Source organism: Eleginops maclovinus, chromosome 24 (genome assembly GCF_036324505.1).
Source record: "Eleginops maclovinus isolate JMC-PN-2008 ecotype Puerto Natales chromosome 24, JC_Emac_rtc_rv5, whole genome shotgun sequence".
Classification (NCBI taxonomy): domain Eukaryota; kingdom Metazoa; phylum Chordata; class Actinopteri; order Perciformes; family Eleginopidae; genus Eleginops; species Eleginops maclovinus.
The window spans coordinates 5,700,622-5,721,873 of NC_086372.1; the positions used below are offsets into that span (position 1 = coordinate 5,700,622).

The 21,252-nt window shown below is 43.4% G+C and overlaps 3 protein-coding genes across 3 annotated transcripts; all 3 read left to right on the forward strand.

Moving 5' to 3' along the window:
• The first annotated feature begins 1,468 nt into the window (after positions 1–1,468).
• Positions 1,469–7,230, forward strand: cbsa (cystathionine beta-synthase a). The gene is given in 15 exon segments (XM_063878148.1): positions 1,469–1,517; positions 1,519–1,751; positions 2,284–2,390; positions 2,914–3,048; positions 3,159–3,238; positions 3,328–3,532; positions 3,830–3,921; positions 4,242–4,367; positions 4,452–4,536; positions 4,627–4,732; positions 4,988–5,065; positions 5,203–5,337; positions 5,460–5,568; positions 5,917–6,001; positions 6,463–7,230. Coding segments are annotated over 15 exon segments (1,755 nt in total). The 5' UTR covers positions 1,469–1,472; the 3' UTR covers positions 6,597–7,230.
• A 318-nt stretch (positions 7,231–7,548) lies between these two features.
• On the forward strand, positions 7,549–14,184 carry LOC134860978 (uncharacterized). The gene is made up of 9 exons (XM_063877921.1): positions 7,549–7,708; positions 9,564–9,709; positions 10,652–10,733; positions 10,850–10,985; positions 11,187–11,389; positions 11,482–11,618; positions 11,702–11,843; positions 11,930–12,211; positions 12,301–14,184. Exons 1-9 carry the CDS (start codon positions 7,583–7,585, stop codon positions 14,182–14,184), a joined length of 3,138 nt encoding a protein of 1,045 aa, XP_063733991.1. The 5' UTR covers positions 7,549–7,582.
• A 137-nt stretch (positions 14,185–14,321) lies between these two features.
• On the forward strand, positions 14,322–18,138 carry LOC134860979 (zinc finger protein 654-like). The gene is made up of 2 exons (XM_063877922.1): positions 14,322–16,926; positions 17,032–18,138. Exons 1-2 carry the CDS (start codon positions 14,322–14,324, stop codon positions 17,043–17,045), a joined length of 2,619 nt encoding a protein of 872 aa, XP_063733992.1. The 3' UTR covers positions 17,046–18,138.
• The last annotated feature ends 3,114 nt before the right edge of the window (positions 18,139–21,252 follow it).

Below are 21,252 nucleotides of genomic sequence, written 5' to 3' on the forward strand. Positions count from 1 at the left end.
GTCTTTATTCTGCTGTGCAGCCTGGGCTCAGTGCTGCATGAGCTCTCTCACGGAGGGTCACGTTGCCCCAGTTGAACCCTGCAAAACCACCAGAGACCACCTACTCCTTCCCACATTTACCAAAGATATTGTGGACGGTAGAACCAAAGCAGTGTGGCATTTAGTGGCTGCAGAGAGCTCATATCAAGAATCGAAGTGACGTATACTATAACCACTTCCCCTGTGCAGTATTAGTTTTTTCCATAGCTTACCTAACATCAGGTTTCACTGTTCACTAGCTCTAAAGCAATATATCTCGAGGCTGTTTTTTCTGGCATGCAGAGCTGTTTGCTTTCACAGACGTTGTTTCACTGTGTGGTGGACATCGTTTGAACTATTAAACAGCTGGCCTCTGTGTTTGCACTGTGTGTTAGTGATGGTTCATCTGTGGCCTTTTGTAGGTGGAGAAACCCGATGGATGTATTCATTAAGAAAACAGATACTTGGTTTGTTGGCTTGTAGAAATGCTAGGGTCTTAAAATACAACATTACTTAAAGAGAATATATTCTCGGGTTTATATCTGTGTACTTGAAACTCTAAAAAGGAAGTAGTTGATATGCAGAATGGCTCCTTTCACAGTGTTGTATCTGCCAGTCAAACTAGCCTTTTACCTCAGACACTCGGCCTGTAGTTGTAGTATTTAATCTCCAGCGTAAGATAATGTTTAACGTTTAGTTATACATTTTAGACTTTTACAGCCTTCTACTACATGTAATGACCAATTATTGAGTCACTCAAGACTTTCACATTCACAAACACAAAGATAATCTGCGATGTGATTTCGAACAAGAAAATGCTGCTCACCTTGTTGTCTGAGAAACTGGATTACATTTGTATCTCAGTTATTGAAGTTCTGTCTACAGTGAATGACTGATGCAATTGTAACAAAAGTTGATCAGCCATAGCCGGGGGCGTCTCCCCCTACTCCCACTTCTGTTTTCTGACTGCTAATGAAAGCACAACCGAGCACATTCATTTGATTGCTCATCGTGCCTTCTTAAAGTTGTCATGAAATTCTGGTAAAGGAGGACAAAAGGTGAAGAGGAGGCTGATCAAGCATGACGGAGCGTTATTTTTGTCAATGCTGGAATGACTCAGCGTTTAAGGGAAGGAGGAAAGAAAGGAGTGGTTCAGTGTTTGCTTTCAAATGTGTATCCATGAATGAGAAGTAGGCTTAAAGTGAGCTTATTGTTCTAGTTTCTGCCGAAAACCAACAAGAACAGGATTTTGTTTAGAGTATCTGGTTGTCCATATGAAAAGATAAGGGAACTCAAATATTCCTCAAGTAGTTTTAGGTTGAGTTTACTTTGTTTACTTAAGGAAAGGATCAGAGTACTTCCTCACATCCCAACAGTCACTCCCACTGCCTCTGAACATTTACAAAAAGCCACAGATTTATCATCTTTTTCCTCTCTCTTACTCAGACTAAGCCATGCCATCAGTTCCTTCATCCAAGGAGGCCCCCCGTGAAGGGCCCGGTCGTGTGCCCCCACGCTGCCAAGCTGCTCAGCCACACCAACGGAGAAGGGAAACTCCGGGAGGGCTCCATCCCGCTGAACGGGGTCGACTCGCTGCCGGCGGAGGACACCGAGCATATTAACACGAAGATTGCGACCGCGGAGAGGAAGTGGATCCGGCCTGACCTTCCCAGCCGCTGCACGTGGAGCCTGGGGGCCTCGAGAGACGAGTCCCCTCACACGCAGGTTCCCAGGTCGGTGAGGTGTGGTGAAAGAAATTAATTTACGATGTTCCTGTCATCACTTTCCACGACTTCTTTCACCGTCTGCAGCTAAAACACTGTTATCTGTGTTCAGCCTGCACATTAATACTTTAACTTCTTGTGTTTTTCTAAATATTTGTATTTAATTTAGTCTTTTACTTCAGGTTTAGTTCTACAAACATTTGTTGTTGTATTTTATTACTTTACTGCATGTTTTGTATTTCCCTTCTAATTTTTCTAAATATTTTTTTATTGATTTAATATTTTATTGCACAAAAACATTTATTCTTTTTAATTGTGTTGTTTTTTGGCACTTTTTTTGACTATTTTATTCTGAAATGAAGCAGTTTGTTTATTCCATTGAAACCAGTTTTTCCAAACTCATGGGGTGTTCCACTTGGCAAACAACACACCTAACAAAGTGTTATTATTGTCAGTAAAAAGCGTTGATAAAACAACAAGTGGAGTTGGATTTTAGCCGTGTCTCTGTACTACTTTTCTAAAAACACTGTTTCTTCCTCAGATCCATCGCCCCTGCCATTCTCCCAAACATCCTGCACCGGATCGGAGACACCCCCCTGGTCCGCATCAACAAGATCCCCAAAGCGTTTGGACTCAAATGTGAATTATGTAAGTTATGGCAGCTCTCAAGCCCCGACATGCTCTCACTTCAGACACAAGGTGTGACTGTTAGCACTTTATGACACATTGTAAACAGGCGGGTGCTGCAAGTGAGACGGGTTACTGTAGGTCAGGAGTATTTCTGAATGAAACGGGTGGGGGCAGTTCAGGTCGATCGTTTTTGCATCAACTGCCTTTGCACAATCTGTGGCCATCAAGCATTGGAATAAGCTTCCAGCAAATGATTAGTTTTTATGGTGTGCTATATTTTAAACACCCGGTCCGTTTATAATTATACGCGTGGTAGAGACTAAGTAATGTTTTTAGGGTTTGTTGATTATTATGTGAATATAAAAATAACAGCAATAAATATGACATTAATAATACAAAAATACGACAAATAATTATAAATAAAACAATTATAATAATACATTCGTAAATAAAAATAAAATATGTAATAATAATAATATTAAAAATAATGGCTATGTCTTTATTTATTTTTACATTATCTGCTATTGTGTATTTTCTGCAGTGGCCAAGTGTGAGTTCTTCAATGCGGGGGGAAGTGTGAAGGACCGGATCAGCCTGCGGATGGTGGAGGACGCGGAGAGGGCCGGGCTCCTCAAACCTGGAGACACCATCATAGAGCCCACCTCTGGAAACACTGGTAATTGACTGCATGTGTTGCTATGGGGGGTTAAGTGTTCACAGGAATCAGTGGTATGTTAATTGCAGTGTTGTCAAGCTTTATGTTTATTGGTGGTTTTTCTTTCTAAGGTATTGGGCTGGCCCTGGCTGCAGCTGTGAAAGGATACCGCTGCATCATCGTCATGCCGGAGAAAATGAGCATGGAGAAGGTGAGCCCTGTCAAATTCATTCTGCCCAGTTTTGCTTAGTTTTTTAACTGCTCAGATTTTTATCTACTATTTGTTTTTCTTCCATACAGGTGGATGTCTTGAGAGCTCTTGGAGCGGAGATCGTCCGGACACCAACCAGCGCTCGCTTCGACTCGCCGGAGTCTCACGTGGGCGTCGCCTGGCGTCTCAAAAACGAGATCCCCGACTCCCACATCCTGGACCAGTACCGCAACCCGAGCAACCCTCTGGCTCACTACGACACCACGGCCGAGGAGATCCTGGAGCAATGTGGCGGTACGAAGATACCTTACAAACAGCAATAGTGGGGCAGTGATGATGTAGTTCTGTAGTGGACCCTGAAGGTAGCATCGACCCTGGTTCCCTCCACAAAAAGCCAATGGGATTTTAGCAGCACAGTCACATGACTAAATGTACCCACCACTAAGCTAAAGGCGCCTTATGTGGGGCGTGATAACGTTCAGTCATCTCATTTAAACACGATTTCTAATTCACTAGTTGGCTACTTACGTCTTATGTTGTGGAAAGAAATGTATTTAATAACTGGTTTTGACACAACTCTGCTCCTCACAGGTAAACTGGACATGCTGGTGGCAGGCGCCGGCACCGGGGGTACGATCACAGGCATCGCCCGCAAACTGAAAGAGAGATGCCCCAACATCAAGGTATGTCTCTGTGCTCTCACTCTTTGGAAGAGACACTCTCTTTAGTAGGACCTTTGGGATTTTAGCCTTTGCAGACCATTTACTTGCACTATTACCTGTATAACAAACTACAGGAAAGAGAAACAGCATGAAGCAGAATAAGGCCCCTTTAATAAATCTCAGTGCCTTGTGTTATCCAAAGAGCGTAGGCATGTGGAAGATGCTTTCATATAAACAATATTACCACAGATATGAATATTCCAGCAACAAGTCTCTTTCTGGTCTTCAAAAGAAAACAGTATTTGTCTCTAAAGTAGAATCCTTAATTACGTTGTGGGCAGATTGTTGGCGTTGATCCAGAAGGTTCTATCCTGGCCGAGCCCGAGCAGCTCAACAAAACCGACAAGACCCAGTACGAGGTGGAGGGCATCGGGTACGACTTCATCCCCACCGTGCTCGACAGATCAGTGAGTTGCCCTTATTCTCACCTCCCTTTTTTCTAATGTGTACATGACTTTCACCACCACTTAACATGATCTCTGTGACTTCAGGTCATTGATACGTGGTACAAGTCCGACGACGAGGAGTCTTTCAACATGTCACGCATGCTGATGAGAGAGGAGGGCCTGCTGTGCGGTGAGAGCTCAGGTTTTCTGCTGACTTAGAAGCCAGACGTGTTGCTGAGGTTACGAGGTCGACTCACATTTAGCTGTGTTTCTGTATCAGGTGGCAGCTCTGGGACCGCCATGGCTGCGGCAGTTAATATGGCCAAAGATCTGAAGGAGGGCCAGCGCTGTGTGGTCATCCTGCCAGACTCCGTCCGCAACTACATGTGAGGAAACACACACATTTCACTGGGACATTTACACTAGTTAAAGCAGCTCCAGATGAAAAAACTCCTCAAAACAAGTACTTTATCAGCTGTTCTAGTCATTTATATAAGAGAGCGTCTCAGAAAATCATAATAATGCCAGAACAATTCTGTGGTTAGATGATAACCCGACAATACAGATCATTTTTGGAGTTAGTTATGCCTCCAGAAGTTGTTTGTGTACACGCAGAGACAGTTTGTTTTGCATCCTTCAAGGTCCAAGTTCCTGAGTGACAAGTGGATGGTGCAGAAGGGCTTCCTGAGTGAGGAGGACCTCATGGTGAAAAAACCCTGGTATGTGTAACACACTTGATATGTACACGTTATGGTCAGATAAATAACTCCTCAGCTTGTATTGACCAATATTACTACAAGTGACATCCAGGCTTTAGGAGTCATTCCTGCACCTCTCTATTCTCCGTGCTCCTCAGGTGGTGGAACCTGAAGCTGCAGGGTTTGAATCTGTCCGCCCCGCTCACCGTGCTGCCCACCGTCACCTGTCAGAGGACGATCAAAATCCTGAAGGAAAAGGGCTTCGACCAGGCGCCCGTGGTGGACGAGGCTGGGTGAGTGTCCTGAAAGAGTAGATAACTGTCGCACTGACATATTGTATGTCTGCATCCCTTTTTGCTCTGTAAATACTGACATTTCAACGTGTATGTGTGTGTGTGTGTGTGTTTGTGTGCAGGTTAATCCTGGGCATGGTGACACTAGGGAACATTTTGGCCTGTATCCTGGCAGGGAAGATCAAGGTGTCGGACCCCGTCAGCAAAGTCCTCTACAAGCAGTTCAAACAGGTGATTTAAAAAATAAAATAAAATGTCATGATTTTATATTCAAAGAGCGGCTGATGGTTGTGTTTAATTTACATTTCTTAAAAAAGAGAAACTGAAAAAGTTAGAAACAGCCATTACATGATGAAAAATAGTGAGTGTGCTTTATATTATGTGATGTTTTAATTTGGCTTCGTAAATATGTGTATCTATTTCGAGATTATAAGTACTTTTTAAATCAGTGAAATAACAAGACTTAAATTGCATCTAGTCACATTTATCACTGGTACATTTTACGCTGTTGTGCACGAGTTGCTTTATTGATTTTATAAATATTGATCATTTTCTTCCCTTTTTTAATTTGCAATTTAGATCCGTTTGACTGATAATTTGGGGAAGCTATCCCGCATTTTGGAGACTGACCACTTTGCCCTGGTGGTACATGAACAGATCCAATGTAAGTATAATATTAACACACACACACACACACACACACACACACACACACACACACACACACACACACACACACACACACACACACACACACACACACACACACACACACACACACACACACACTTCCTTCATTCATATGCTCTCATTAACCTGACATGCATTTTTCTTCACCCAAAAAGCTGATAAAATGTGTTTGTGGAACTGTGGCTCCCCCTGGTGGCAGTATTCAAAAACACAAGTGGAAAAATTCCTCTATTTTATTGTATGTTTGAGAAAAATAAAGACCTTTTTGAGCATTAAAGTATGTAAACAAGTCACAGTGGAAGCAAAAAATACAAATATGAACCTTAAAATGTGCATAATAGTGTCCCTTGATAAGAGTAAGCCAATGGTTAATTGATTATTTTGTTCATCTCTAGCCTTCTCCTCACCTCTCTCTTCCTTGCTCTTCTCCCTCAGACTTGAACGACGGCTCCCCAAGCCTGAAGCAGATGGTTTTCGGGGTGGTGACTGCCGTCGACCTGCTAAACTTCGTCACAGGTCGGGAAAGGAGAGAGAGATCCATGTCAGAGTCCACCGACGAGCTGAACTGAACCAAAACGCTCTAACTTTTCTGACATCAACAAAGAAGATGGCTCATAGATGGCTTGAAATAATCTTGTGAAATTATTTGATTGAAGTTAGTTAAAATAAAAACACTTATCATTTTTAGTATTTCTGAAAATTAGTCTTACGGTATAATAAACAAAATATGTTGCGCATGTATGTATAGGGTTAATGATTATTTGAAACGCTGGATTATTATATTTGTTTGTAGTGCTCTAAGCAAATATTTTGTAAGTTTAAGACACTTTTTGTTTAGTATCTGCCTTGAAAAAAAGCATCTGTTTCACTTTTATTTTTATTTGTCAACATGTTTCACTGTAGTCTGCATCAATCAAACATCAGATATAAGACATAGAAATGTATAAAATCTCATTTGTCAAGATTAAAGAAGTAGATGGCTGCTGTATATAAGCATATTATCTTCCCAGTGCTGCTCTTTTTATGTGTGCTCAAAAAAAGTACATGCAGAGTGAAAATAATGATTTCCTTGAGAAGAAATGATTTGTGCCTGCGATGGCTGTAAAGTTAAAGTATTTAATCTTTGCTATGTCTGTGAGAATTGTTTTGTATTGCATTTTATTTTTAATGAATGTGTATGATTTAAATAAAGCTTTAAAGGTATTCTTTGACTGTTTGAACATTTATTTTTGATGTTGGTTTAAAAAAAAAAATCAACATTAAACTTATTTAGGTTTAGTTTCTTAACAGTCATTAACGCGCTGTGTTTGTGTCTGCCATGTGGTTTGTGGCGCATGTTATTGTGAACTCTTACTACCGTACGGGCGGGGCTTCATTCGATGTTAAATGTTTTAATTGCTGAGCTTAATCCCCGCACTGACAAGATCTTCTCCGGCGCAAGATGTATTAGTAAAGGAGCAAACCCCTTCACGTTTGCAATATCCAATGAGCGCGGTCCGTGGCGATGTATGTGTTGTGTGGAAGCTGCTGCTACGAGCAAGGCTACACAGGCAGTATGGCGGAGGAGGGCAGTGTGTACGATTTAGAGGGGCTAGAAAAACAATTAGAGAGTTTGTTGGGCCGCTATTCAACTGATGAATTGCGGGCCGATAGTAAGCCTTTCTGCTCCGACTTTTGCAAGGTAAGGAGTCGTCGCTGAAGTTGTTGACAGGCTTGTTGACAGAGATAAGAGCTTATATGTTAGCCGACTCCCCTCCCCCAGAACTGGCCGCTTCACAGCTAGCATTAGCAGCTAGGGTTGTTAGCATCTAGCCAACGAGTCCTATTCGTTTTAAAAACAAATATATTACCTTAACATATGGTAAATGTTATGAGTGACATCCCAGCCTCATATTTAAAGACATTATCGAATCGTCTGAGTTACCGAATCAATCAAATATTGACGTGTGTTTACAGTACAGCTAGCTAGCGAGCACGGCTAATCGCTTCAGCCAGTTAGCCCACAATTTGCTACAAGTTAGATTAGTTAGTCTGCTGAATGTTTACCGAACTGTCGACTGGACAACTTTTTTTGCACGTTTACAACACGTTTGGTTATCAATTAGCCAGTGAGGAATTCAGATGACGTACACTCCGCTCTAACTTAATGTTGTTATGCAATTAGCAGCCTTAGTTGTGATGCATTTGCCTGAAAGACCAACTTCGACTAGGCTTAATTATCCGTCTTAAACAACATGACGTGTAACTGTACCTTTGCAGTATTATATGATATAATTCCTGTAATCACAAGATGTCGTATTACATTGACATTTTTTGGATACATTAACCTAAATGCATAGATCCAGTAAGTAAATCTAGTGAACAAAGTGCGTTTAAATGTCTGGCACTGCTGGTAAACATTCACTAAACAGAGTCATAAACTGGGGCATAGCATAACCATCAAGTGTGCAAACGTAGTATCCAAAAAAATATGTTGCTACTGAGCTATTAGCAGGCCATTTCAACTTTAAATTCAAGGCGTATCTCTGCATGAGAACACACTTTAAGAAGCTGAATACACATATCTGGTTATCAGTTAGCAGGTGATGAATTTGGCTGAGTAAACCAACCTCTAACTTAATGTTGTTATACAATTAGCAGCCTTAGTTATGATGCATTTCCCTCCAAGGCCAACTTTTATTATGGCTGTATTGGCCAAAACACATGTATATGTACATGTGCAGTATTACATGACATAATCTCTGTCCTCATACCTTGACATGTTCATAATGTGGACAAATCTGATATGATATATGTTGCTATGAGCATGCTACTTAAACTTTAAATTCAAGGTGTGTCTCTGATGGCAACACAGCTAAATACTTAAAAGAACAAGGATTTTCAATTAGGCTTTTGGATTAAACTAACCGAGTCAATTGAGCCAAACCAAAGCCTGTGCTGCAGTTTTATTTTGAATAGATTGGAGAAGGCCTAAGGACAGCATAGTGACAGTTCACAGCATTCGAGTGGCACACAAGACCGGTTTCCTAGATCTCCACCATTAGAGGGCATTATAAGCACATTGCATTATAGGGATTTGACCATTCAATTGTTAGTATTATATCAGGTGCTCTAAATGTCCCTTTTTGCGCACATTAATATAATTGTGTTATGAAGGAAAGCTGCAGAAATATGAAATGTGGCTCATCCATACAGATTCATTGTGTTAGTGGCTGTAGGGGTCTCTTTTCTCTTGTGTTTCCATGTTATATACCAAACAAAGGTATTGATTGTGGGGCTGCACGGTCTTAAAATATCTTATTTTGGTTTACCCGCAGTCTATATCCCAAACAGAATTGAATGACCACGTTATTATATCTTAAAGGCTGGAAACAGCATTGGTTGACATTGACTGTGCATATGTCACTAGTCATGATGTTGTTGCATCACCAATGTACCACCAACTGCCATTAAACATCAAATATCGCAGACTGTACATGATAAACCGTACACGCTGTTAACTGTCCTTGTCTCTGTTTTGTCTCTTCTCCGTGCAGCTGGTGGAGCAGCAAGCCTCTGGCTGGCAGGTGCCACTGCCTCAGCTCAGGATCCTTGAGAAAGCTCTCCACTACTTCGCCCGAGCCTCCACCTTCTTCACGTCAAACTGTGATCATGTTCTCCACACACTCAGCAGTCTGGCTTTGTAAGTACACAGACCTGAGATTCCCTTTTAAAAAGCAAGTGTTTGGTGTTTGTTCTGTTGTGTTTTGGTTCCTGCTTGGTTCAGGTTTGCTTGGCTGATCCAAGTTTAATCAGTTAAATTGTGAATGAATGAAACCCTTTATTACCCCTCAGTGAGTTAGCCTTGCACGATATGTCCTTGGAAAAGCAAACGTTTTAAAAAAGCATTATCTCTTAACATAATACACCATACATGTTATGTGGGTAACAACCCTTAAATATATATGTGCTTTGTAGAGATAACATGGGGTAATGTGTACCTGATCAGACCAACGTCATTCCTCCTCTTTGTGCGTGTTTGTTTTTATCCTAGCCTTTCTGTGCTTTGTTTGCGTGGACGGTACATCTGGGCATACATGCTTGTGTGTATGTCATACTGGCTAGGTACTGGCCTCTGCTCTGCTCTCGTTCATCATTGATGATGCTGTTCCGTAGTGTAGAGCCCACCCCTCCAGGTTAACACCGTTAGCTCTGTTGGAGAGAAAACACGTAAAATCCATTGCATACAGAGAACAATGAGAATTTTTAACAATACAACAAGTAAAACCTTTGTTTGTATATATTTGTTGACCACATCTGAAGCCTTATATATTTGTTCACAGGTATTGACAACAGCAGAAAATAAACAAAACAGCATATCTATATATTGAAGGTTGATTTTGTTCATTGGCTCAAGCAAGTTATTTGTAAGCCAGGAAGAATCCCCGGCATGCTGCCAGCTGTTGACTTCACTCCCTCCTCCATCCCGTCCCCCAGGGTTTTTATAAGCTTGATAATTAACTGCATTCCTCTGCCTTTTTCTATCAGTCAGTGTTTTTACAGCCACATAGATTTAGATTCTCTGTGAAAACTTGGGTTCAAACTGTTTTAAAACTGTGTCAAACGATCTTTGATTTCCCCACAGGAGTATCTTTGAGTTGCTGCTGTTCTTTGACCAGAAGGACTTCCATCAGGAGCCACTGAAACACTTCACTGTTACGTTCCAGGTGAGCATGACATGCAGGTCCCTGTTTATTGTGAGCCTCTGAAAACGGTTCAGAACTATATTGCTATACAAGGTCATAATGCTCCTAATTTATGAATTGTCCTCATGCTCTTTCAGGAATGTCACTTGTCCCTTGCAAAGCATCAGAATGTACACTTACTTCAGGTGGAGCGATCGATTCGGAGCGGCGGGCCTTGGGCCGGCCCGGCTTTACAGGCAATCCTCAGTGAGTCCAGCTTACCTCAGAGTGAAGGTAGGTTTTCCCTTTCCTGTAGTGTGTTGCATAGGTTTTTGTGCATTTTCAATCCCCCAAAAACAATTTGTAGCTATATTAAAATGTTCCTTCCTTTTGATTGAAATAGATTAACTTAAAAATGGTGGTTCCTTGTGTTTGTCCTGCTATTCTCTGAAGCCATATCAAAGTAAACGTATCTGTCTCTTGACTGTTCCTCAGTGGATGTGTGCGTCAGCTCGGAGCTGCCGGTGTTCTTCGAGCTCCGGGTGCGTTACCTCTTATCCTGTGAGCGGGTCAGTGAAGCGATGGCGCTGGCTAAGTGCTGTTCTCGGAATCCCACGGCAGGACAACACCTGTTCTTCCTCCAGGTCTACCTCACGTGGCTGTTCAAAACCTCACAGCATGACCGCCTACATAAAGAGGTGGGTGCAGGGACTGTAACGCGCAAATGTCTATCATTTTACAACATTTGTGTATGAGAGTCTTTAACTGATGCTTTCATTGTTTTTTTTAGGTGGCTGAATTTAACGGTAAAGATGCAATTCACATCATCTGCAGTTTAGAGTGTGAGGAAAAGGATGAGGTGCTCCTCGCTCTCAGCAGGGTCTTTCTTTCCCAGCAGCTACGCAGAGGAGACATGTACTATATGTGGTAAGCAAATCTAAACCTGATCATGTGATTGACGGCCCCTATTCAGACAAGCATTAACACTTTTCCATCTCCGTTCCTCGCAGTGATCTCGTCTTCGTGTGGAGTAAACTTCATAACCGGTTGAACACATCTAAGCAGGCTCTACTGGAGGAGAGTCATCAGCTGCTGTTGTCTGCCACCAATGTCAACTCGATCTTCCCGTTCATCAGAGCCGTACTGCAAGAGGTGACATTTAAACCGCTGTGTATATACTTTAATAGGCGTAGATACAATTTCCATGCTGATGTTTAAGGCTGTTTGTCTCTCTCTAGCTGGGTGAAGATGGTATCCAGTTCTGCGTGGAGCTTTGTGCTAACGCGCTGGGTTCTTGCCGCCCCTGCGATGTCAAAACAAAGTCCCTCATCTACAAGACCATCGCTGGCCTGCTTCCCAATGACCTGGAGGTTTCCCGGGCCTGTGCTCTTCTCGTCTTCTTCCTCGAACGCACCGTTGACACCTACAAGATGGTGTACCTCCTTTACATGCATCCTGATCAGGAGTACCACGTGGAGTTCAGCCCCATCAGAAACCACATTCGCTTTGAAACCCTGCAGGTAGAGTGCTTTTTAAACAAGTCCTCCCACAAAGGGCAGAGTTTCTGTTCAGCTGATGGTCTTACGTTTTCTTTTCCATCTCTCCGCAGGTCTTGAAGAAGGACCTGTATTTTGACCCAGAGTTTTGGAACCTCATTGCTCTGCGGTCCAACTGTCTGAAGCTGCTGAGCGACAAGGTGGTTAGCAGCGCCCTCGAAGAAATCATGGAGGACAAATGGATCCTGAGCTATTGCACCAAAGAACCTGCTTCTCGGTCACGGAAATCAGCATGTCAGAAAGGAAGTAAGGGGGCAGGAGCCAAAAAGCGGCACCACAAAGAGGATACTGACACTGCATCGAAGAGATTAAAGGGCCCAGGCAAAACACGGCTAAATGACCACACTGTAAAGAAGAAGGGGAACCAAGGGTTGCCAGCATCGGAGCCTTTGAGACGTTCCTTTTGGCAGCTAGACAGACTGCAGGACAATGTAGCCGCAGAGTATGGAGAACTTAGACGGACTACGCGGCTCTCAGAGAAGAACCCACCAAAACGGAGGATTAGAAAACCCAAGTGGCTTCTGGAAGACTCAGGAACACCCGGAGGAAAAGATGTTCCTCCTAGGATTAAAAAGCATGGGTTGAAACATCAAAAGCACTCCGTCGTTAGGAGGACTGAAACTGGTGACCTCAAGAACAATTCAAAACACAAACCCTCTCATTTAACGGCCAGGGAAAACAAAAGAAAGCAGCAGAAAAGGTTACCGTTGGACTCCGTTAAAGCAGCCGCTGCTCCACAAGTAGTTCTGGAGCTTTCGCTTCCAGACAACGAGCTGATGGGAACTTTCACTGAGGACTCTTGCAACAGACAGAGAGGTATCCCTCAAGTGCTTTTCTACAGATCTACGATGAAGGTTCCTATTTCGTCGCAGCCTGTGAAGACTGTACACGGCAAAGAGGTGGTTCTCAGAGCACGGGATCCAGCCATGTTGCTGCAGCAGTTGCACTGTTACGCTCGGCGGCAGAAAGGAAAGGGCAACGTGGTGAATATTCAAGGCTCGGTGTCCACCATCACGCGCTCCTCTGTACATGGAAGTCCTCCGAAAGAGCCGCAGAGGGAGCCTGCTGCTGACGTTAAAGCTGAAAATGACTTACTGACACCGGCACAAGCTGCAAAATCCCCGGTGTCAGAAAAAGTCCATCAAGCTCAAACTTCAAAAGCGGTCCCACAAAAGTTATTCTCAGGAAGAGAACCCCCCAAAAAGTCTGCTGCTGAGATGAAAGTCAACAATGTTTCTACAGCAGCAAAGACTGAAATCACAGAAGTCCCAATGTTGGATAAGGTCCTGCAAGCTCAAACTATATCGAAAGAGCTCTGTGAAGAGTCTGCAGTCGAGATGAAAGTCACGATAGCATCAACGGCGGCTGAAGTGACGCCACCTTTAGGTTTGGATAAAGGCTGTAAGGCTGAAAATATAAAAGACGCTTCCAAAACAACTTGGCCTGAGGTCCCGCAGGCCAGAATTACGGATAAAATCCCTGCAGTCTCAAATGCATCCATGGTTTCAATCATTGGAGCTGCTCCCTCAGAGTCCCAAGAAGTGAAACCAGAGCTGAAGTTACTCTCTTCTCAGACGGAAACCAGCAAAAATCCAGAGGCCCAAGCTGACACCACAGAGATGCTCCCCGCTGTCGTCAACAACGTTTCTGTTGTTGATATTGCAGGTGTTTCTCTCTCAGAAGCACCTGTGCCGAGTGAAAATGACACACAGGGAGGATCAACGGTCACGCCTGCTGATAAGGACAGTGTAAAGGACATCTCTGCCCTGACGTTAGTAACAGAAGTGCTCACTGAACTTGCACCTGAGGCCCTCGCTCAAGATCTGGAGAATCACAAACAACCAGCTCCACAGGACGACTCCTCTACGGGGTTGGTGATAAAAAGGAAGTCTAAAGTCCTCATAGGGTCCACAAAAACTCCAGCGGCTCTGACTTGAAGGAAGAGGGAGTTCCGTTTATTGATCTGGAAACACTTGATGAAAGCGAACTACCGGAAACGGAGGAATCCAAGCTGGAGTTTTGTTGCTCCTTCTGCAACAAGACTTTCAAGGGGAGTCGTGTCGTAGCACACGCCATGTTCCACTACCGCAGAGACGAGTGCATGTTCTGCGCCACGATGTTCAAAGACGACCTTCTGGCCATGATGCACCTGTCCGACCACATAGAGAAGCTGAAGAGGAGCAAAGAGTCGGCCGCTCAAGTAAACTCTGTCCCTAAGACCAAAAATGTCTCAACAATTAAGACCTCTTCCAAAGCCAAGACCACTCACATGTCTTCTGAGCACCGAAGTAGTGAGAGACAAAGGAGATCCAACAACTCTTCTCAATCAATAAGCCTTTCAGATTCAACCCCATCCAGATCCAGAGAGTTGAGATCCAATGACAAGTCAGTGGACGGTCAATCGTTACATGGAACGAAACTAAACGCTTCAAAGCACCTTAATGTTAAACCCCCTGTTCAGAAGATAAATGGGCATATTGGCCAAAAGAAAGAGCTCAATAGACCGAAGAGGGACGCAGGAGCTAAGCAGGAGACTTCTCAAGAAAGAACAAATGATAAAGCAGAGAGGTTGCAAGAAAACCAAGACGCCATGAAAGAAAGTAGGGAACCCGCCGAAGAGAAAGCTTTGGAGCAACAAGAGAGACTTTGCTGTCCGGTGAATGGGTGCTTTTGGTTTACAGACCTGTCAAAAAATCGTGTCGCGCTCCTTTACCACGCTCTCGAAGATCACAAAGGCGAGGAGAAACCTTTACACCTGGCCTTCCGTGTAGGAAACGGCAAATGTAGCAGCTGCATGAGGGTCATGTGGAGTTTCGAACATTTTCAGCACCACGTGGAAAGACACCGGCTCGCTCCTCGGCATCCTTGCCTCCATCAGGGGTGTGCAGCCAGGTTCAAAACTGGGATAGAAATGCGACGCCACACCAGGAAGCACAGTCCACTGCAGGCAGTGTGCTGCCTCCCTGGCTGCTCGCAACTATTTATCTGTCTCTGGGCTCTGAACCTTCACGAGAGAGAGCACTATGCTTCCAAATCCACTAAAGCAGACAAGAACACCGACGAGCCAACAGTAGACGGACACAATAACACTCTGCAGGAGGAGAAACAACAGAATCATAAGGCAAACACTGCTGCCAATAAATCTGTGAGTGTAAAGGCTGCTCGAAAATTAAGGAGAGAAGCCACACATGACCCGTCAACAGAAAAACCTGCTGAGTCTGTTCAGGAAGACGAGTTGAAAGACAGAAAGGAGACGCACGTTTTGAAGAATCTCTCTAATAAGGACACTTCCACACAGCCCGCTGGCCCTAATCTCAGATTAAGGCACATTTTGAGAACTAACACAACCAAAAATCACAGAGAGTTAAAACACAACAACAAAGTAAGGCACAAGTTCAAGAAGAAGCAGGTCAAAGTTGACACAAAAGGTCCGAAAAGAAGAGGGCGTCCTCCGAAGGCAAAGGTGGCTGTGCGTGATGAAAACACAACTGATGTTCCAAAAAGTGAACCTGTGGTAGAAACAACTAAAGCAGAGAAGATCTCAGAAGTGAGCAACGAGTCAAAAGAAGAAGAAAAGAGTTTGCACATCCAAGATGAAGTAAAAACCACAGAAGAACTCATCAACAAATCAAAGATAAATAAGCAGGATCACGTTAAACAAAAGATCTCTATAGCTAACTCAGTAATCAGCACCACCTCCACAGACAGAGTGAGGAATAAAGCAAAGAAACGCTGCGCTACTACAGGAAGCGGTAGTCAAACTGCTCCTTCAGACTCGAAGAAGCTCAAGGTAACGGAAACAAAAGCCAATGCGAAGATTGTCAAGAAGAAAAGTCCTGTCAAAGAACCAACGTCTGCCTCCAAAAGTCCTGCCACGTCGACCTCCTCTAACTCTGTGCCTGCTAACCGTCTGAATCCGATCGCTGCACCACCCACCACCTCAGGAGAGCAAACGAAGACAGTGGGCAAGCTAAGGAAACCGCACAGGAAAGAAAAGACTGCTTCCTCAGACACAAAGAAGGACACAATTTGTAAAAAAGTTGATAAGAAAACACCCAAGGGATGCAAAGATGCGAGCAAAACACCTGCGTTAAAGAAGTCCAAATCTGCACAGAAACAGGCTAAAGCAGCAGCAGCAGATGTGGGAGAAAAGGCTAAAGAAGAAGAGAAAACACAGAAGGGAACAACAGGGGAAAACTCCATTGAATCCAACACAGCAAATGGGAAGCTCAAAAACGTACAAGAGGAAGGCGACGCAGGGATCGTCAAGAAAACATGCCAAGATCTGAGTTGTGCATCAGCATCCAAGGAGCCTGTAAACACTGAGGATAAGGGGGTGAAAGCAGAGGCAGTGGAGAGCCTTGTAAAGGAAGAGGAAACGCAGAAATGTGTCAAACAGGAAATTCTCACAGGGTACGGTAGGGGGCCCTATGTGCGTCCCCCACCTACTGCATACCTGGACGAGAAGTACATCACCATGCCGAAGCGTAGGAAGGAGCTGCTGTTCTCTCAGTCGTCTCGGAAGAGCCCCCCCCTTCTGCAGACCTGCTCCGCAGCACTTCCGCAGAGACAACGCTGCGCCAACTGCTTCGCTACGTTCAACAGCGCAGAGGATCTGCAGAGTCACCTCCAGCTGAACAAGTGCTCCAACCTCTTCGGATTCGACTCCGACGACGAGGGTGAGTCAGGAAAATGATATTTAAAAAGAAATCAGACGTTTGTTATAGATATTATGATAATAACATCAATTAAGACGCTAATTCTCTGTGTTGTTCCTGTTTCAGGCAACCTTTTTTAACCTTTTTTTAAAGAAATGAATTTGAGGAATAACAAAGATGAAGACACGCATGGATCAGACCTCTCCGGATGGCGTACTCCCAGATGTTGGCAAGGAGTCGTGCATCTGGAAAACCCTGAAGGGTGACCCTGAATTTCCCTGCAGCATGTGCCTGTAACACAAGGCCCGGGAGCGGCCACGGGACAACCGCTCAACAACAGACGACTGAACTGCACGCCAGTCAGACCGTTGGCAGTACAGCGAAGTGCCTGCTCTGGATCCGCCGTGCTGTTTCCAGCTGCTTCCTGGAGATTAATGTGGCTTAAAAAGACTTCTGAAAGCTGTGAAACAAAAACTTAGGTCGAGGCTGCTCCTGCTATCATCACAATTCATATTTTTCACAAGCCATATGTTTGCTTTTTGCACTGGTCTCATAAGATTTCCTTCTGCTTAAAAAGATCTTTTCTTTAACATCCTATAATTAACTATATGTTTTTTCACCTTTGAACATTTGTTAGATTGCTGTATCTTCTGGAGAATGTGTTATTGTTTTTTTTAAACACTTCACACATGGGATGAAGTCTCAGCTTGTCTTTCACATGAGTAACCGCTAGGGGGCAGTGTGCACCCATCTCAGCATCATGCGGAGATTCTTGCGAAATACAACATGTTATTATTATTATGTATTATTATTAGTATGTGCAACTGAAGGATTTTGTATACAAAGCTGCTCCTCGGTTTTTATCACTGGACTTCCTGTCATATCCATCAAGCTATATTTTTTAGCAATAACAACAAAATGTGCCAGTGTCTCTCTAATATTTTTCAGATCATTTCCTGTGTTTTATTCGCTGTGAGTGGAGCAGCATAAATGTTGGTTCATATTATATTTTCTCACTTAGCCATTTTATCTTTACTGACACGAGCAAGAAAATCCTTAACAAACCACAGTTTTTCATGAGCTTCAGCAGGAAGTTATATTTATTTAAGTTTTATTTTCTATCTTTTGTAAATATTTGGAGAGTTTCAATGGCTTATTATATAAGGGGGTATTGGATCTGGGTTTATATTTTTGTTCTTCAGGTAAAAAAAATAAAACTTATTTCAAATGGCATCCATTCGGCACTGTGTTTGCATGTGAGGAATGAGCGGCTTGCTCCAACATCTTCAAATAAAAGGTTTCAATGCCCTGGCGAAAGATAAGTCAGCAGTATTTCAAAGAGTGCTGCTGAGAGAGAAAATATTAAGATCACTCAAAAGACAACTCCTCAACTTTGAAAACCTTTGGCGTTTGTTTCTGTTACTAAAGTTTGCTGAAATACTTTAAAGAATGTGCACAACTCTGCACCGAAAGGTTGGTTTGAGGACAAATATTAAAATGTTAATTACATTTTCCTTTTTAAAAGGAGCTGACCCTACATCTGAACAAAGAGGAGCTCCATGGATACTTCAGGGTCATTTCAAAGTGGATATAAATCCTGTTAAAGTCATGGTGAGTGATATAACATTTTGATTTCACAGATTACATGTGCTTCAGGTAGCTGAGTTATTATGTAATGATGCAGACAGAAAGGCGATCTCTTTGTTTTCCATGCGAGTCATTCATGTTTGTTGTGGGGGACGCAGACAGAGGAAGACAGAGAGACAGAGAGATTGCCGGAGAGGAAGAAATACGACACTGCAGGAAGAGTCAAATTCCCACCCACAGGTGTGTGAGCGGTGAGCGGTGGAGGAACTATTCACTAGACTAGGGGTGCCCAACCAGTCGATCGCGGTCTACCAGTCGATCGCGAGAAAAGGTTGTGTGTAGGCTATCCTGCTACTGTTGTGTAAAATAGGCCTACATTAAAACTTCCAACTTAAAACATCTTAAATAGGCACAATGAACTGCTGATTGCGTGAAGCAGTGTGTAGATTTGTACAGCTATAGTAAGGTAGATCAGGCATAATCAAAGAAAAAATGACACGCGCTTCTTTCTATCTGCGCGCGCATGGTATGGTTGCTCGGTTCTAACTAAGGACTCGGAAGGGCGCAAGAAGCTTGACTGGAGCACGTGGATACTACCATGGCGGCAGAAGCTAAAACTTATCATTTTCATTCAGAGTGGGAGGAGGGTTATTTGTTCGTGTATTCGAATGCCAAGTCCATCTGTGTTATTTGCAATGCAAATGTGGCTTTACCAAAGAAAGGGAATTTGGAGCGGCATTTCAAGATGGCCCACAAGAGCTACAATACAAACTTCCCAGCTAAATCACCACTGTGCGCACGAAAAGTCAAGGAATTGAAAAGGCAGCTAGCAGCACAACAGTTCATTTTTATCAGGCCCAATACCACGAGTAAGGCTGCAACCTTAGCTTCTTATCGTGTCTGTCGTGTTCTTGCAAAAGGAAAGAAATCTGTCAAGGATGGTGAGATTGTGAAAGAAGCTCATGGAAGCCGCAGATGCGCTTTTTGCCGATTTTAAAAATCGAAAGGAGATTGTGTCTGCTATTCAGGATGTGCAGCTATCAAGACATTCTGTTACACGGCGATGCGAGGGAATGGTGGAGGATGTTGAACAGCAGTTGAGGAATGATATTGACACGGGAGTGTTTTTCTCTGCAATTCGATGAATCCACTGATGCTGTGGATGTGGATCAGCTATGCGTGTTCATTAGAATGGTTTTCGACAATATGAGTGTAAAAGAAGAGCTGCTGACCATTTTGCCTCTGAAAGGGCACACAAGAGGCACAGATATTTTCAGGTTTTTATGGAATTCGTTAGTAAGAGCAAGTTGCCCCTCTACAAACTCGTCTCCATTACAACCGATGGGGCTCCAGCAATGATTGGCCGTACTGCTGGGCTCATTGGATTGTGCAAACAGTCTGAATCTTTCCCGGATTTCCTGAATTACCATTGTATAATTCACCAGCACGGAAGATTTTAAATATGAAAGACGTGATGGATGTGGCTAACAAGAGTGCCTATGTTCTGTTCGGGCCAGGAGCCTGCAGAGGCGATTATTCTGTGCGCAACTGGAGGAGACCGGTGCAGAACACACATATCTGCTGCTGCACACAGACTTAAGGTGGCTCAGCAGAGGTACATTTCTGGATTTGCCGAAATTAAAGAATTTCTGAAACGTTCAAACCATGCTGAATATGCACAGCTAGAAGACAGTCAGTAGCTCTTGGATTGAGTCTTTCTTACTGATCTTACTGACAAGCTCAATAACTTGAATCTAGAGCTGCAGGGTAAGAACAAACACATCATCAACATGATCAGCTCCGTGAACACCTTTAAAAGCAAGTTACAGCTGCTATCAAGCAGGTTGCAACAGTGTGATCTGCGGAACTTTCCACACATGGACACAGAACTTAAGCGTCAGGGCAAAGACTGTGTGGAGCTTGAGAGTGCACGTTTTGATGATCAAGTGCAAAGCATCTTGTCAGAATTTCACAGGCGCTTTACTGACTTTGCATCCATTGAGCCTGTTGTCAGTTTTTTCAGTTTTCCATTTGGGGAAAATATAGCTGTGGATTGTATAACGTCCAAAGTGGCATCACTCTTCAACCTGGATAGCGGTGCTATTGAGAATGAGATCCTCACACTAAATAATGACATTGAGCTCAAATCAAGAGCAACACCTGACACAAATGTCCAATTCTGGAATGTAATGCACAAAGAGAAGTGCCCCAACCTCAGACAAACTGCAAAGAATTTGACTGCACTTTTTGGATCAACATACTTGTGTGAGTCTGCCTTTTCACATATGAAAATCATTAAGTCAAAATACAGATCCACCATGACTGATGACCACCTTGCGGCCTGCTTACGGCTGGCTCTCAGCTCCTACTGTCCGGACTATGAGAGACTAGCTTCCTCCTCTCAGTGCCAGAAGTCCCACTAAGGTAGAGAACCACTTTTCCAACTTAAATTAGGCATTGTATCAATTAGGTTGTATGTTGTTGTGTTGTTACGGGCCAGTCCTAGCCCTACTTGTGCGTATTCTTTGCACGACGTACATTTACTTCAATAAATAGGTATTATTATTGTTAAAACTTGATCTTTGTGCCAGAAAATTGTGTTAGGTGCTCAGTTAATTGTGGCTACGCTATGGCTTTCGATATGGCTTGGTAGATCTCGACACACTGTCAACTTTAAAAGTAGATCTTGGTTCAAAAAAGGTTGGGCACCACTGCACTAGACTTTCCCTGGAAACATGAGCAATGTATCGTGCATTTGTT